Source organism: Saccopteryx bilineata, chromosome 4 (assembly GCF_036850765.1).
Source record: "Saccopteryx bilineata isolate mSacBil1 chromosome 4, mSacBil1_pri_phased_curated, whole genome shotgun sequence".
Lineage (NCBI taxonomy): Eukaryota > Metazoa > Chordata > Mammalia > Chiroptera > Emballonuridae > Saccopteryx > Saccopteryx bilineata.
Window position 1 is genome coordinate 47,407,134 of NC_089493.1, and position 18,560 is coordinate 47,425,693.

Consider the following 18,560-nt stretch of genomic DNA (forward strand, 5'->3'; position numbering starts at 1 on the left):
AAGAATGCTGTTGAAAAATGAGACCATGGTCAAATTTAATCAGTAACATATTTCTTCTGGAACTAAAGTAGTTTTTACGTTTTACAAATAAAATATAGTAACCTTAAGGCTTCAAACTCAGTAATTTCAGATAGTCATTTTTTAATTATGTATTTTGGTTTTATGAATATGTTTATATTCAGAAATGTGATTTTTATTAAACCTGGTTTCTCAGGAAAACATATCGTTTATTTTTCTTTTATGGATGGGTTCCAGAAGATAAAATAATATTTATATATAAGTATTGAAGGCTAAATTATGAAAACCAGTTTTCATGACTGTATTATTATATATTTTAATATATAAAATGCATTGAGCTTCTATAGACATAAACAACCTAATTTAAGTAAAAGGAAGCTTACTTAATTTTAAAATACAGCTTTTAATATTTTATTCTTCTTTATTTTTAGATACCTGGTTAGAACAGATATGGGGACACAACATTACAGAATTTCAGCAGCGGTTTGATGGAATTTTGACTGAGGGAGAAGGTCCAAGGAGGCTTAAGAACTTGTATTTTCTCTACTTAATTGAATTAAGGGCTTTATCTAAAGTGGTACCGTTCTTCGAGCGCCCAGATTTTCAACTCTTCACTGGGAATAAAGTTCAGGATGCAGAAAACAAAATGTTACTTCTGGAGATACTCCATGAAACCAAGTAAATGACATGTTTACAGCTTATACATGAACAGAAGAGTAACAAGTGGTTTCTAAATTTTAATTCTTAAGTATGCAATGTAGAAAGTGGCAAAGTATTTTAAAAAATAATTAAAAGCTAATTTTGCTCATAGGTCTTAGTATTGATTTGTGTGTGTTTAACCTAGGTACTAAAAGGCATATGTTTTTAATTTTAAGAGCCATTCTTTTAGTACTTAGATACCTGCATTCTTTCACATTTAGTTGAACAGGCTGGGTTTGTGGCCAAACTTCAATTATATCAATACTTTGCAGTTAGCTTTTAGATTTGAGGGTAAAAATTTGTTTGGGGCATCACAGTGTTATTTTACTGTATTTGCTACTCTATTTTAATTATATGATTTATCACTGACCAGCAAACTATTATATCAGCAGAGCTTTTAATATTTCTATATGAAAATGAATATTCTGTTTTAAAATGCAGGTCATTTCCTTTGCATTTTGATGAGAATTCATTTTTTGCTGGGGATAAAAAAGAAGCAAACAAACTAAAGGTAATTATTTTATATTTTAACTTAATTTTAGACACACTCTTATTCAGGTATGAATATATGCCCACATTTTTATGCTTAACAATAAATTTTAATATACAGCCTGAAATTATAAAAAATCAGAGTCATGCTGTTTCTTTTCCTCAAAAAGAAGTAAGTGGCCCTGGCCGATTGGCTCAGTGGTAGAGCGTTGGCCTGGCGTGTGGAAGTCCCGGGATCGATTCCCGGCCAGGGCACACAGGAGAGGTGCCCATCTGCTTCTCCACCCCTCCCCCTCTCCTTCCTCTCTGTCTCTCTCTTCCCCTCCCACAGTCAAGGCTCCTTTGGAGCAAAAGATGGCCCGGGCACTGGGGATGGCTCCTTGGCCTCTGCCCCAGGTGCTAGAGTGGCTCTGGTCACGACAGAGTGACGCCCTGGATGGGCAGAGCATCGCCCCCTGGTGGGCATGCCGGGTGGATCCAGTCGGGCACATGCGGGAGTCTGTCTGACTGCCTCCCCGTTTCCAGCTTCAGAAAAATCCAAAAAAACAAAACAAAAAACAAACAAAACAAACAAAAAGAAGTAAGTAAATAAAAGGAAGTCCAAAGGCAGGTCCAACTTAAGATCCAGTTTGTGTTTGTTCAAAATAACAACTGAAATGTGTATGTCACTGCATCCTATATAGATGGCTTCCATAGTGATTGTCTCCTGTAATAAAGAAAGGTTATAAATGAAAGGAAAGGGATCTAGAGCATAAGTGGAAGTATTAGTCTGTCTTTAGCTGAAGAGAATTCTGAAAATGGTTTTGGTTAAATTAAAGGATCTTCCTTAGGGGGAGAGGGCAGTGTTGTTTTGTCATTCATCTTATTCAATGGGAATTAAAGACATTTAGCAATGCCAGCATGCAGTTGTGGAAAGAACAGAAGACCTAAGTCCCTGGAAGCTGTTTGGGGAGGTTTTATGCAGTTTTCAAGCAAAATACATTTTGCACTCAGTTTTTTTGCTGTTAGATAATAGTTATTTTTTACCTCCAATCTACCTCCTACTTAAAGCATTCTTACTAGAAATACCTCAATGCTTACATAACCTCCCAGTTTCCAGGAACTTAGAAATGAGGGGAAGATGCTATAATAAGACTTTTTCCCCCTACTATTTTCAATATCTTCCTTATTTTTAGGATACTTTCTGTTTACTGGAGAGTGTTTTGCCATTCACTCATTTTATATTGTGCAGATTAGAAATATTTCTCACAATGTTTTAATTTGATCAAAAGTCAAACAATCAAGTTTGATGTCCTATGTGGCATTTAACAGATAATTTTTCTGAATCTTTTTACAAGAAAGAAGTTAAAAATATCAGAGATTTACTTCCTGAAAAGATTAGTTTGTGGTAATCATTTATAAATTCACTTAAAAATCTCATCTTGCCTGACCTGTGGTGGCAAAGTGGCTCAGGTGTTGACCTGGAATGCTTGAGGTTGCTGGTTCAAAACCTTGGGCTTGCCTCATTAAGGCATATATGAGAAGCAACTACAATTACGAGTTGAAGCTTCCCTCTCCCTCAGCCCCCTTTCTCTCTCTCTCTTCTCTGTAAAAAATCAATGAAAAAAAAAGTGCTTTCTTAAAAAAAGAAAAGTCACTTCTTTTATACTCTTTAAATCACTATTATACTTTAAATCAGTGTTTGGTTAGAAACAGAAGACTTGCATGAAAGAGAGGATTGTTTAGTGCTGTGGTTTTCAATCTTTTTACACTTGGGGACCAGTAAAAATAGAATTGTTTCAGAACCGCTAAGGCAGAAATCACCTTGAATATAAGTGAATTCGACTGAGATCACTGGGTCTATAATCTTCATACAGCATCAGGGTGGTTAACTCTTTTGTGAACTGGTGTGAAATTTCTGATGGACCAGTAGTTGAAAAACACTCTTAGTTTTCAGTTCAAACTCGAATATGATTTTATTTGAAGGCTTATAAAACATTTGAGAACCGGATGAAAATTGGTTTTTGGTCAGTTGGTTTCACTGAATATAAATCGCAGTATATCATTACAGCATGTTTGATTATTCTACCCACTGACTATAATTTTATTTATTTATTTATTTATTTATTTATTTATTTATTTATTTATTTTTTTGGTATTTTTCGGAAGCTGGAAACGGGGAGAGACAGTCAGACAGACTCCCACATGCGCATGACCGGGATCCACCCGGCACGCCCACCAGGGGGCGATGCTCTGCCCCTCCAGGGCGTCGCTCTGTTGCGACCAGAGCCACTCTAGCGCCTGGGGCAGAGGCCAAGGAGCCATCCCCAGCGCCCGGGCCATCTTTGCTCCAATGGAGCCTCGGCTGCGGGAGGGGAAGAGAGAGACAGAGAGGAAGGAGAGGGGGAGGGGTGGAGAAGCAGATGGGCGCTTCTCCTGTGTGCCCTGGCCGGGAATCGAACCTGGGACTTCTGCACGCCAGGCCGACGCTCTACCGCTGAGCCAACCGGCCAGGGCCCATTGATTGATTTTTCATATGTGCCTTGACGGGAGGACTACAGCAGACCGAGTGACCCCTTGCTCGAGCCAGCAACCTTGGGCTCAAGCTGGCAACCTCGGGGTCTCGAACCTGGGTCCTACACATCCCAGTCCGACACTCTATCCACTGTGCTACTGCCTGGTCAGGCACAAATTTTTCTAATCTGAGATAACTTTGCAATATATTCAAATCATTAGGCATTGATTATTATTTGTGAAAGTCACAAGGATTTTCTCCTGAGCTAGTAAATTTCTGGCTTATTAATTTGGTTCTATACTAAGTTCACTTAAGCACTATATTTGGTTTTGATTTTGCAGTTATTTTGGCTATTGTAAGCAACTATGCTTACTCTCTGTACAAGCCATACAAAGTTTACTCAAGAGCTGTCACACTGAAGTGTCTGAATTAACAAACATAGATTCAAATATCGAATTTAGACAATGTCTACATAAACAAGCACAATCTTATATAACAGGGGCTTCCCTCCTTTACAAGTATGAATCTCTTCAAGTTAAAAACTTTTAAGGCCTTTCCTCATGACAGTGGTATTTTAAATATCTATTGAATGTGAAAATATAATTGCCAAAAATATAATTGCATTTAGTAATATTTTAAAAGTAAAAGTTGCATTTTATTGATCATGACATTTGTATCCATTTGGAAATTTATAGTGAGTGCATACATGTAAGCTATTTATTCTATCTACGCTTGTCTACAAATGGATTTTGTATGCCCTTAAAATAACTATTAAATATATACTTTAAGTTTACTACTGTTTTTAATGTTAAAAGTATGATTTTTCTTTAATTCAAAGTCAAAACATAGGTTGAAAGGAAACCTCAAATCAAAATACCAACATCTTAAGAGTAGAATGAGTAATATTACTGGGTAAATATTTTTATTTAATTATATTTTATTTCTAAAACTTTTATTTATTGATTTTAGAGAGAAAGGAGGAAAGAGAAAAAGAGAAGGAGAGAGAGAGAGAAGAAGAGAGAGACATTGACCTGTTGTTCCACTGATTTATGCATTCATTGGTTGATTCTTATATGTGCCCTGATCAAAGACTGAACTCACAATTTGGCGTATCAGGACAATGCTCTAACCAACTAAGCTAGCTACCCAGCTAAGGCACTTAGTAAATACTTTGTTTTGAGAGTGAGAGAGGCAGAGAGAGAGAGAGAGAGAAACAGGAACACTGAGCTGCTCCTCTATGTGCCCTGACTGGGGAATTGAACCAGCAACCTCCTTTCTCTGGGACGACACTCTAATCAACCAAGCTATCTGGCCAGGGCCTAATTTTTTATTTATTGATAGAGACAGAGACGGGAAGGGAGCAGGGTGAGAAGGGAAGCATTCATATGTTGTTCCACTCAGTAGTGCATTCATTGGTTGCTTCTAGTGTGTTCCCTGACCAGGATTGAACCTGCAGCCTTGTCATTTCAGGATGATGCTCTTAATTGATTGAGGTAACTGGCTAGGGCCTATTTTTAAAAAGTGGATTTAAAAAATTAGGATTACCTATTACTGAGCTTGGCCCAAAAGGTACAGAAACACAAGACAGAATATTGCTAACATATGGTAATAAATAATAGTAATAATTTTGGCTTTGTATTAACACAAAATATACAAGATACGGGATTCTATTAAAGATCTTTTACGTGTTACAGCTGTTTCAGAGTCAAGCTGAATGACACATCTGAGGGAAGACTGAAATGAGTCAATTAGAGTGAATTGTGGTCTGTTTTGAATAGTTCCAATCTTTGCTGATTTATTCACATTTTTAGATCTTTGGTCTTGTTCTCTTCTTGTTGAGCCCAGTGTGTGATTTATCACATTTAAAAAAGAGAGAGAGAGAGAGAAACACTATATGCTCCCCAAATTATAGGCATTTGGTATACTGGATGTCCAATCTGAAATGTATGTCAAATTTCCTGCTTAAAGTATACTGATTCCAGTATAAGTCCAGGACAGAGGGAGTCACTTAGAGGATCAGTTTGGAGTAAATGAAGGATGTGTTCATTTTCCATCTCCCCTTTTTTCCTTATTAGTTAAGAACATACACTGCTTTTGGAAGAGCTGGATGCCTGTTGCCTTATTATAAACAATATAATACCCTAATGTTCAAAGATATATAAATATTTATTAAAAGTAAAAATGCATACAAAAATTCAGAATGTTCAGTTTTACTTGTAATGGTTTATTAAACTTGGTGAAGGGTACATGAATGTTCACTATATTTTGTATATTTCTGAATAAGATCTGATTGTTTTACCTAATTAATAGCCAAAGAGGGCTTTAACTATTATGAAATCAAAGGTTTTTATTTTTTTCTCTCCTTCTCTTTCTTTCTTTTTTTTTTTTTGGTAAATGAGGCCATACAACCCCTGTCTCCCTTCTCCTGATATTGAAATATGTTTAATAATCACATACACTAGGACACCTCATAGAGAGCATTCAGAAAATAGTATTTGACCATATACTGCAGTTTAATACAATTTTGCTAAAAAAAATTTTTTTAGGAGGAATTTCGACTGCATTTTAGAAATATTTCAAGAATCATGGATTGTGTTGGTTGCTTTAAATGTAGACTGTGGGGAAAGCTTCAGGTAAGCAAATCTATCTCAATTCTGTTCTTCATTTATTCTTTGCACAAAGAAATTTCTGATTTTTCTTTTTTTTCTTATTTCTATTATAGACTCAGGGTTTGGGTTCTGCTCTGAAGATCTTGTTTTCTGAGAAACTGATAGAAAATATGCCAGAAAGTGGGCCCAGTTATGAATTCCACCTAACCAGACAAGAAATAGTATCATTATTTAATGCATTTGGAAGGTTAGTCTAAATGTATTGAAATTGTTTCTGCTAGTCAAGTAAGTCTAATATAACATCTGTACTCAGATAAACTGGATAAGGAATATCCTTTATAGTGAAATTTTCTCACTACAGAATTCTATGATCTTATGAATACCTTAAGTCTGTAGACACAAACAATCATTACATGATACCCTTTATTTTTATTCATTTTTATAATCATGATTAATTTACTGATTGTCTTACTGAATTTGCATATTTTTTTCTAATTATTTAAAAGCAGTTTTTCTGTGCTGCCCAAATAAATATTGAGGGTCCTAGAAAACCTCCTGTTGTTTAATAAGGGCATGTGTGTAAAATTTCTTTGTGAATTCACCAATATTTAAAAAAATTAATACTTCTTTAAAATTTCATAAAATGATCAGAATAGAAGTTTGAAATAAGGTACTTATTTTATAAAATTTAAGTACAGATGCATTTCCTTCTGGTATTTTCCAAGGACTAATTAGTATTTTCGGTTGGAAATAATTGACCTTTAAGAAGCTTGACAGTTATAGTTCATTGACTACTCTGCTACTTTTTTCTTTTTTTTAAATTTATTTTATTTTATTATTATTATTTTTTTCATTTTTCCGAAGCTGGAAATGGGGAGGCAGTCAGACAGACTCCCGCATGCGCCTGACCGGGATCCACCTGGCATGCCCACCAGGGGGCGATGCTCTGCCCATCTGGGGCGTCCCTCTGTTGCATCCAGAGCCATTCTAGCGCCTGAGGCAGAGGCCACAGAGCCATCCCCAGCGCCCTGGCAAACTTTGCTCCAGTGGAGCCTTGGCTGCGGGAGGGGAAGAGAGAGACAGAGAGGAAGGAGAGGGGGAGGGGTGGAGAAGCAGATGGGCACTTCTCCCGTGTGCCCTGGCCGGGAATTGAACCCGGGACTCCTGCACGCTAGGCTGACGCTCTACCGCTGAGCCAACCGGCCAGGGCCTCTGCTACTTTTTTCATGGTGGAAAGCAGAGCTAAACTACACTTGAAATAATGAAGAAACTTTATGTTTTATAAAAATTCGTGAAAACAATTTAATCACATATTTATGATTCTCACTTTTTAGAGTTTAAAAGCTTTGCATATTTACTAAATATATGATATATCGATTGGTTTTCAGTACTCATATATACCTGTGCAGATTTTAAATGCATATTTTAATGCATATGTACTTTACACTTATGTACTGTAAACACTAAGCATATAAATATACCTATGAATGCTTAAAATACGTACATATTTTAATATTTTTGTACTTTGTAATTCTATAACCTAAAACTTGAATACTAAATTATGAATACTTAACAATAACAAATTTCTGGGCAGTATTATTTTAGTTTTACCACATCAAGTTAAGAACTAAAGTACATCAAAATAAATTAAATGATTTATGCACCTTTAAAACTGTTGAAATAAATTTTTTTCTGTGCTCTAATAATGTAAATAACTTACAGAGAAAAGTTATCTAAGATAGTTTCTGAGTGAAATTTTCTTTTGGTTACAGAATTTCTACAAGTGTGAAAGAATTAGAAAATTTCAGGAACCTATTACAAAATATTCATTAAAGAAAACGAGTTGAAATGTGCCTGTTTCTGGACAATGGAAGTCAAAGAGTGGAACTTCATTCAAAGGCACTATAACGATGACAGTCTTAAGGCAAATATTTTATAAAGCTGCTTTTGTAAAAGGAGAATTATATAGTTTAAAGTAAACATTTTTAAAAATTGTGTTAAGTCTATGTATAATATTGTGAGTAAAAGTAATACTTTGGTAATGTGGTACAAATTTTAAAGTTTAATATTGAATAAAATCAGGATTATTCACATATGGTAAAAAGTACATGATGTTTTAAGTCTCTCAAACTAGAATTTTGTGTAAAATGTAATATAAATAAAATTATGGCCAATGTGACAAGTGCTTAATAGGAAAATGCTAAGGAGACTCATGAATAACCTATAAGTTTTAACAGCCTAAAATTTTTCAAAATATTTAGTTAACTGACTTAAGTAAAAAATTCAGAATACCTAGTTAAATTTGAATTTCAGATAAACAAATAGTTTTTAAATATATGTTGCATGCAATATTTGGGACATACTTATACCAAAAAATTATTCCTTATTTAAAAATTAAAAAAAACAAACATTTTTTAAGTGAGAAGTGGGGAGGCAGAGAGAGACTCCTGTACGTGCCCGAACGGGATCCACCCGACATGTCTACAAGAGGGCAATGCTCTGCCCATCTGGGGCATTACTCCATTGCAACCCGAGCTGTTCTAACACCTGAGGCAGAGGCCTTGGAGCTGTCCTCAGCTCCTGGGCCAACTTTGCTCTAATGGAGCCTTGGCTGCAGGAGGGGAAGAGATAGAGAGGAGGAAGGAGAGGGGTAAGGGTAGAGAAGCAGATGGGTGCTTCTCCTGTGTGCCCTGGCCAGGAATCGAACTTGGGACTTTCACATGCCAAGCTAAAGCTCTACCAGTTAGCCAACCGGCCAGGGCCAAAAATTCAAATTTAACTGGTAATCCTGTATTTATCTGGCAACCTTAAAATACATTGGTTTGAAAAAAATCACTTTTAGAATTATATTACTACTTTTGATTGGCTTGTTTTGGTTTGTAGATACAATGAAAACTGAAAGGCATAGGGGGATTTCTATACATTGTTGAAAATTGAATAGATTTATATATATTTATTCTCATAATACTTGACCTAATACTGAATAAAATTTGGGAGAAATTTTTTATTTTTATATAATTTCAAATTTACAGAAAAGCTTCCAGGATAGTACAAAAAACACTTTTATCCAGATTCACTAATTGTTCATATCTGATTTATTTTTCATGCTCTCTCTGTAAATATACATATATTATTTTTTTCCTCAGTCATTTGAAAGGCAATTATAGGCATCATGTGCTTTAAACCTTAAATGCTTAATAAGTAATACTGAATAATTTATTACAAATGATATTTTTCAGGAAAAAAAATATGGAACTATAATATGATAAGCCTTAGAATAAGGAATCATTTTGAGTTTCAATCTAATGTTCTTTTTGAGTTCTGTTGCCCTTTTAATGTTTGATCTGTAAACTCATAGGCTATGAATCTTTTATTTTTTGTATTTATTTTCTTTTTCTCCTTAAAACTAAACTGTAATTTTTGGTGGTTTCATAGTGGAAGCTCTATGATAAAAATATTTGAAGGGGTGTAGGAATTTATATTACATGGTAAGTGTAGGGAGAAAAGAAACTGTATACCTCAAAGTAACATGCCTCTTTAGATGTCTTAGCAGGTATACCATGTTGTGATGTAACATTATTGATAAAGGAGGGTTTATTTATGTAACGGCTTAGAAATGTCATTTTACACAGCTGTAAACTTTTTCTTCTCTGAGTCCTTAATTAAGGCCTGGTTATAGTGCCAAGCATATAGTGGGTATCCAATAAATATTTGTTGAATGAATGTATAAATATTTAGTCAGAGCTGAGTTTAACAATGTATGTTGTATTTTCCTTTACCCTCTCATTTGAATAGGGTGGGAAAAGACATTAACCTACTAGCTAAGTCAATATTTATAGAAACTCAAAGGACGATGAAATAACACTGTATATAAAAGTTTAAATACATTTGTAGCATTCTGAAAATATGGTAGATGGATTTAAATTGTAATTTGTCTGTATACCTCTCTCATGCCCCTGCCCTTTTTTTTAACAGGTTTTAAAAATATATATTCCTGTTTTTGCTTTGTCACCTCTCACTTGCTCCTTCACTAGTATCTGGCTTTTGGCTCTGTCGTTCTTAACAATCTCATCTTTGAAGTTTAAAAACCAAGTTCTAAATCCACAGTTCAGTTCACAAGGGATTTGACACTGTTCATGGCCCCCTTCTTTAAAAATCATTTTTTTAAACCCTTGATTTCCTTATAGTTCACTTAATCCTGGATGCCTCCTTTTCAGCCTTTCATTTATGCCTTAAGTGCTGCTATTCCTCAGGCTTTCATTCTTGCTCTTAATCACCACTTCTTACTTTGCAGTAATTCCAGTTCACTGATTTCTAAATCCTTATCTTTAGCCCAGATTTCTCCATCCATCTATCTACTACATACCTTTACTTGGTTGTCCTACAGATACCTGTGTGTGTCTTAAAACAATCAATCTCCCCCAGACCTACTCTTACGCCTATATTCCTTACTGTAGTTAAATTCAGAACAATTATCATCGAAATCAGTGGTAGTCAACCTGGTCCCTAACGCCCACTAGTGTGCGTTCCAGCTTTCATAGTGGGCGGTAGTGGAGCAACCAAAGTATAAATAAAAAGATAGATTTAACTATAGTAAGTTGTTCTATAAAGATTTATTCTGCCAAATTTAGAGAAAATCCGACATAAAGTACTTGGTAAGTAATTATTATATGCTTTAGCTTGCTGTAACTCTGCTTTATAAATTTTATAAAGTAAAGTTACTTCCCTACTTTATAAATCACTATTACTGTGGAACTGGTGGGCAGTTAGAAAATTTTACTACTAACAGAGATACCAAAGTGGGCGGTAGGTATAAGAAGGTTGACTACCCCTGATCTAAATTCTCTAGGCTCACTCCTTTCCTCTATCTTCCCCCTATCCAATCAGTGTCTAAGTACTATGGATTTGATCTCCATGTCTTTGATGCATCATTGTCTTTCCCTCTTTATTGCTTTTACCTAAAGTATACACTAACCCAGGCATGGCCAACAGGTTTTGCTGCCAGGCCAGATTAGAAAGAAAACTTTTTTCATGGGCCAGATGAAATATTAAAATTAAAAAATGTTAAATACAAAAATGATTCGTTTAAGTAAACAAAATTTTATTATGTAATTTGTTTATGAATAAATGTGAGTGAAAAAAATTTTAATATACATTATTTTAATAAAAATATATTTTAATAAAAATGTAATTATATACCATATAAATATTCAAACTATATCACAATCAATCAAAACAATATTTAATTAATAAAATGAGCTTGAAGGAGTTATATCACAAGTAAAACAATTATTTCGTTTTACAAACAGCCTGGACACATTTTCAGTTATCAACTGCAGCTATTGTCTATGCTACAATGCCACTTGATTCAGCACACTTGACCACAAAAATAACGAATTATTTGACCTTGGGTGCGCACTGGCAAACTCCTCCTAAAAGAATGTGGGTTTCACATCGCCGCTAAGCGTCAAACAGTTCATATTGAGTACAGACGAGTACAAAAGTTGTAAATCTTTATAATGGAATTTTTTTTTTTTTTTGTATTTTTCTAAAGCTGGAAATGGGGAGAGACAGTCAGACAGACTCCCGCATGCGCCCGACCGGGATCCACCCGGCACGCCCACCAGGGGGCGACGCTCTGCCCACCAGGGGGCGATGCTCTGCCCCTCTGGGGCGTCGCTCTGCCATGACCAGAGCCACTCTAGCACCTGGGGCAGAGGCCAAGGAGCCATCCCCAGCGCCCGGGCCATCTTTACTCCAATGGAGCCTCGGCTGCAGGAGGGGAAGAGAGAGACAGAGAGGAAGGAGAGGGGGAGGGGTGGAGAAGCAAATGGGTGCTTCTCCTATGTGCCCTGGCCGGGAATCGAACCCGGGCCCCCCGCAAGCCAGGCCGACGCTCTACCGCTGAGCCAACCAGCCAGGGCCTATAATGGAATATTTTTAAAAAATAAATAAGTATTGTGAATCCATTCAACCAATTATTGGGAGTTAACCCTAGATTAGTCACACGCAGAATTCTTTTCCGCTTATCACTATCTTCTTAAATATCTTGATTTCCAGTAATCAAAGACACTTCTGCTTCTGAGTAGCTGAGATTTTAAAGTAGCAGAGAATATTAAAAATTTAATCGCGGGTCGCATAAACTCATTACGCATCCGGCCTGCAGGCCGTATGTTGGCCATGCCTGCACTAACCTGTCTCCTTATCCCCAGCCTGTCATCTCTTTTTTTGTTTCACAATGCTAGAAGAATGGATTTCTAGAAGCACTCTAACAAGGTTCCCTGATGTGTCTCCCACACTCACCTTCCCCACCCACCATGTTCTGATAAAATGGACTTACAGTTCTTCCAATACACATGGTTAGTCCCTCACAACTTGGTGCATGCTTTTCTTTTTGCATTGAGTGTCCTAGCTGTCCTTCCCCACCCAGGAAACTTCTGTGTATTCCTGCAGGCCCAGCATAAAGCATCACCTCTGTGAAATCTCTTGTTGCATCCAAGGAGGACCATAACTAACTTCCTTTTTTTGTGTTACCACTGTAATTACAACCTACCTCTCTTGTATCACCTATTGTACTGTATTTTTGTTTTTAAAGCCTCCTTTACTAGAATGTGAGCTCCTTAAGGGCAGGAAAAGAAACTTGATCCATTTTTGCATCTCCATAGCACAGTTTTTGGCATATGAACAATTAATGTTAAATAAATGGCTTTTAAAATGACAATTTCATTCTATTAGAGGTCACTTTCACACCAGATCTTCTTTACAACAAGTGAGCAGACTCCCAAAGATTTGTGGACTTGAGGGGGTCAATAAATCTCCTGAAATTGTATTCAAAATTTGGTGTGGTTTTGGCAGGTTATGAAAGGGGTCTATTATGGAAAAAATAGTAAGACCTCTGCTTTCAGGGGAAAAGGTAACATCATTGAGAAATTTCTTGAATAATCAAAGAACAGCTCAAGATTATGGGCTAGATAAATGTATTCCTATTTAAGATTCTAAGGAAAGGAGAGAGGTGTTATAAATTATTTTATACAAGGATTTTTCTTAGCTTCCTGTTTGAATAAACCTATCTAATATTGTATTGGTATTTTAAAGTAAAGTGTATGACAGTTCCTATCAAGTTAGTGTATATAGTAAGTACTACGGCACAGGATGGCCAAGTGTAATTATAAGCTTACTAACTGCAGACTGTCATTTGCAATTCCTATTTTCTCTTTTCTCTGGTAGCACTAGGGTTCTCATCCTTTAATAAATAATAGACACTTTTTCAGCATAGTTCATTAACAGAGATGAAGAAAACCAGACCTCCAATAAAAGCACAAACACTTTTATTTTAACAGGAGTGTTTTGTTACAATTTAGTGAAACAACAAATAAATACATTCATTGGCCACAGCTATACTTTTACAACCAGTCCAAAACTGATTATATAGCTGAGAAACACTGTTAAACAATGAAAAAAGACATCTATGCATAAAAAAGCCACTAGCTATAAATTACATCTTTCATAAAACTACAACCAGCTATAATGAGTGGTTAAGAGTTTCAAAATTAATTGCCACCCAACTGAAATGATAAAAACAATTACTGCTAATCACTGTAGAATTACACATGTAAGCAATGAAATGCACTGTTCTGATTAATGAACTAAAAAGGAAGGTTTGAATTGTTGTCATGTGCTTCAGTGCAGGATGAACAGGGAATCGGTAGCCCTTTGATTTTAAAAACAACTCCTTCTTTCAAGACCAAACTTAAAGTGCTTCTAGTGCTTTGGAATTTTCAAGCAAAAATTGGGTCAGAAGCTTCTCTTTCTTTGTCTTTGGTGATGAATACATCATGTGTGTTTGATATGTGTTTGAGAGACAAATGCAAGAATTCAGGTACCCTAGTTGGTGATAAGAATAAATTTATTAATCTCAAATTTGGAAGAATCACCTAATGCAGTGGAAGGAACCAAGTTATTTTATCTGAAATATATTTTTAAAAAAGTAATCTTTGCTTATCTGGCCAAATAGAAACATTACCTAGGGAAACATTACTAGAAAAAAAATTATTTGAACCCCAAGGATTAACAAGACAACACAGATCTTTTAAGATAGCTCTAGATAATTAGATACCTAACATTATTAGGAAAATAGTTGGCATTCTGAAAAAAAATCTAATTGTAATAAAAATATACTCACTTTGGTGCATAATATGTTGTCATGCAAATACCAACGTTAACTTCTGCACTATACATTTTTAAATGATTGGGTTACAATAAGAACATATAAACCTAAAGTAAGATAACTTAGGTTAGTGCCTCTGATTGATTTTAAAGTCATTATGTATGATAAAAAGAAGAAATTTCTTTGGCTGTGTACCAGCCTCCCAAAAGATCAAAAGCATTAAAAATTTCATTCCTTGGGGTTTCAACTGCTGTTATACTTTTGTGAATACTGCATCAATTATTAAAAAGTTGAATCGTATTTCAAGCAAGAGTAGAAATAAAACAACTTTCTAATCAAAGTAGGAGACAGAAAAGGACAGCTGTATTAGTTCCAGTTCTGAAGAAATGGATCAGCAGACACTTGTATAATGTTAGGTGACTTTAAGTATGTTGTGACAACTTCCCAGTCTTGCCTGTTCCCTTGGCATCTTGAGGTATTCAGCATCTCCTTCTTTCAATACAGACACTGGTAGAAAGTGCATTTAAAATTCTCTAATACCTTGGCTTACCATATCTGTTTTTAGATTTGGGATAGGACACTCAAGGCAGTTTGAATATAACCCATTGTTAATCACTGGTTTTATACTTACCTAGTTAGTACCTTCATATCAGTTTGCTTATTTATCTAGTGCTGGAATTAATTTAAATTCAATTTAATTTGGCTTTGCCCATGTATAAGATATAAAAATGTGAAAAATAAAGGAGGACTTACGTCTTCTTACAAAGTATTGCACGTGAGTTCACTGCAATTATATATGATGACTTAATTTACCTGAGGACAATCCTGCTTTTTAAGTATATATAAATCAGCTATATCCTGTTTCAGCTAAATCAAAGGTTTTTGAAAATGTATTCGTGTTTTAACTTAAAATTGTATATTTTATGAATAATTAAATGCATCTGTAAACTTGTTTAGTCCCAAGAAGTTTCTACCAAAATCTCCCTATGCAACCGCTATTGCTTTCTTGAAATCATGCTTAAACTACTACATATACCTTAATCATACAAAATAATCACTTGACCAATTCTACTCAAAGTAGCCACATAATTTCCACTGGCATACTTTCTTCTTGAAGAAATAACTGTGGCTTTCCAAAGAACACTGCTGGTCATCACTGTAAAGGTTTACTACTATCATTTAAAAAAAATTATTGAATAATTTCAGTTGGTATTTTATGATCATGCTTAAAAGAACTATCTTCAATAACGTATTTTTTAGTACTATTTAAAAAAAGAATAATACATTTTTATGCCTTAATTCTGTGCACTTTTCACACTGTAAAAATTTTATTGGGTAAGAATTCCATATAGAGTACACCACTACAAATACAGGCTTTGATTTTAATAGGAAAATCACCTCCTCATTTGGTGTACAATATAATATCCCAGGGTGAACACTGGAGTATGACTTTGGGGACTGCAGTGAACTCTTCAGAACAAAGATAAAAGTGCAAATATGCATTTGATGTTCCAAAGTCAAGATGTTCGGAGGCCATCAAGTGCCTTAAGATCTAATCTCTCTTTTTTCTCACTCCAAATGTTCCATTTAACTTCATTTTACTATGAAGAGGTCAAAGTAATAGCCATGTCCTCTGCTGAACACAGCCACATTTCCAGGCGTTGTTTTCAGTTGCAAAAGATAATGGAAGGTTTATGTAGATGGCATTTAAACACGTTGAATATACACATTCATGAAAAACAATTGAAGAAGTACAACCTGGTAATGCTGTCAGTTTTGTGGTGTTACATATAAACTATGGTGATTGTTCAAATCTAAACTACTACAAGTAAATAGCAAAGGAGCAGTATCTGTCATAGGTCCATTCAGGTGGGGAGAGACTGTATAATTGTTGCTGCCACACCCTGTCATGGTGCCATACCAGCCCAACCCTTGTGAATTTGATAAACTGCAACAAAAAAGAAAGCCATAGGACTATGATCAGTATATAATGTCACATTGGCATTTTTAGTTTTCAATGAATTTTATAATAGTTAGTATCAAATATATTGAAATAACAATGACTTTCTACAAAATTTAATGAATTTTATCTAATATCCTTCATTTTATATATTACAAAAGAATGAATAAATACCACTAGGAGCTAAACCTTGATTTTCAGATAATAATAATAGAGCATATTATATACTAGACTCCATTCATTCTAAGACATTTGGTATATAAAGATAGAATTATGTATATACACACAATCTTCCTAACAGTCCTATGAGTTCTATTATTATTTCTACTTTACAGATAAAAAGCAGGCTGAAAGTGGGTTAAGTAACTTGCCCAGATGAAGTGAGGATTACATAAGATGCTGTCAAGCTAAGAGCATCCCGATACATAGCTAACGGTGTGGATTTGCAATGATTTTGGAATAAGGAGGTCACAAAAAAGATTTCCCATGGCATCTAAGGTTCCCAAGAGTTTTATCTAGGGTTTCTCTGTGAATTTTGAATAGCACTATAGATAAGGAAATATGTAATCACTATAACAGTATTTCTTCCCTGCTAATACTCACCAGCTTTGAACCAACAAGGGATCCTGACTGAAATGAACTGGTACCATTTTACCCCCAAAGGCTTAGAGTCTAGTGATAGTTCTTTAGAGCATAGGTCCCACCATGGGCTAATATCTACTGCTCTAAGCTTTAATATTAAATGATTTTATTTATTGATATATATCACCAAATCACCTTTTCACATTTTTAACTTATTTCCATTTTAATTCAGTACATCTACCTTCCTTCCCTTGAACTTCCCAGTCTCGGCAGGTCATCATCACTATCGTATCGTCTTGGATTGTCAAAAAAGTAAGCTCTGGAACTATAACTGTGGCTATTTATCATGCCTGCAGGTGCCTGTGGAAAAAAGTATTAGATAGCACATGAAGATTTACTTTTAAACTAAGATGGGAGGCTGGGATCCATAATGCTTTTTAGTCTTAAACTTTTCCAAAAATAGAAAATCAATATAAATGTTCCATTATTTTTAAAAAGTAAGAAGAATAGGCATTAAGGAATAGTATATCTTACCAAATTCTGGTTTAATCTCTGTGCTCGGAAAAACAGTACCACTGACCATGCTGGCACGTGTTCCCACAGAAAGAGGACCATTCCAAACACTATATAATCTTCTCCACTTACGTCTTGTACGTGAGCCTGTAAACAGAGAATGGCAGAGCAATTTCGAAGTCTGTTTTATGGATAGTCACCTTCCACAATTAACTTGATTCAGGTAGGGTAAGTTAGAACATATCAATTACAAGCACATAAAACTATAAATTAATTTTTCACAGTTTGTGGTTTCTTATGGATAATATGGAATGATCTCACTCTTAGTCCTTATAGTTGAATGAGGGTTATAAAATAGACTACCAGTTCTAGCTGCTCCACAGGCAAACAGCACTTTCCCTGAGTTACATCTTAGAAAATGTAACATGGAAGTGGCTCAGCTCTTTTCTAACTTTAAAATATGCTTTTGGGCCTAAATTCCATATTGAATTTGTTTCTACTCTATTAGATATAGGGAGAGAGAAGTAGGAAAAGGAATGAAGAAAATCTGTTACATGTGAAAATTTCTTCTCTGTAGAAAGGTAACAAATTCTGCTATAAGGGGATTCCAGAATTCCTTAAATTCAATTAACAAAGTTAAATTAATATAAAGATAGGACAGCCTGACTGGTGGCGGCACAGTTGATAGAGCATCAACCCAGGACGCTGAGGCCCCTGGTTTGAAAACCCAACGTTGTGCGCTAGAGCGTCAGCTTTTGGGCTTGAGCAAAGGTTTGCCAACTAGAGCATGGGGTCACCTGCTTGAGCACAGGGTCGCCAGCCTGAGTGCAGGATCATCAACATGATCCTAAGGTCGCTGGCCTGAAGCCCAAGATTGCTGGTTTGAGTCCAAGGTCACCAGTGTGAGTCCAAGGTCACTGGATAAGCTCCTCAGCTAAGGCAAATATGAGAAGCAATCAATAAAAAACAACTAAAGTGAAGCAACTATGAGTTGATGCTTTTCATCTCTCTCCTTACCCCCCCCTTCCT

At 35.5% G+C, this 18,560-nt stretch overlaps 3 protein-coding genes across 5 annotated transcripts in view; 2 read left to right on the forward strand and 1 right to left on the reverse strand.

Moving 5' to 3' along the window:
• ERO1A (endoplasmic reticulum oxidoreductase 1 alpha) overlaps positions 1–8,301 on the forward strand; it is a 54,186-nt gene extending 45,885 nt beyond the window's left edge. For both annotated transcript variants that reach the window (XM_066278020.1, XM_066278021.1), the window contains 5 exons: positions 450–696; positions 1,159–1,228; positions 6,247–6,333; positions 6,423–6,556; positions 8,082–8,301. In XM_066278020.1, the coding sequence (XP_066134117.1) occupies positions 450–696; positions 1,159–1,228; positions 6,247–6,333; positions 6,423–6,556; positions 8,082–8,142 (599 nt within the window). In that variant the 3' untranslated portion in view covers positions 8,143–8,301. The remainder of the gene's footprint in view (positions 1–449; positions 697–1,158; positions 1,229–6,246; positions 6,334–6,422; positions 6,557–8,081) is intronic.
• GNPNAT1 (glucosamine-phosphate N-acetyltransferase 1) overlaps positions 1–18,560 on the forward strand; it is a 211,468-nt gene that overhangs the window by 154,479 nt on the left and 38,429 nt on the right. The gene's annotated exons all lie outside the window — the stretch shown is intronic.
• GPR137C (G protein-coupled receptor 137C) overlaps positions 12,256–18,560 on the reverse strand; it is a 67,882-nt gene continuing 61,577 nt past the window's right edge. Inside the window, exons 5-7 of one of the 2 annotated variants that reach the window (XM_066278022.1) lie at positions 17,553–17,678; positions 17,260–17,378; positions 12,256–16,424 (exon numbers count right to left, since the gene is read on the reverse strand). In XM_066278022.1, coding sequence (XP_066134119.1) covers positions 16,247–16,424; positions 17,260–17,378; positions 17,553–17,678 — 423 coding nt within the window. In that variant the 3' untranslated portion in view covers positions 12,256–16,246. The remainder of the gene's footprint in view (positions 16,425–17,259; positions 17,379–17,552; positions 17,679–18,560) is intronic. The other variant, XM_066278023.1, reaches the window with a different exon arrangement.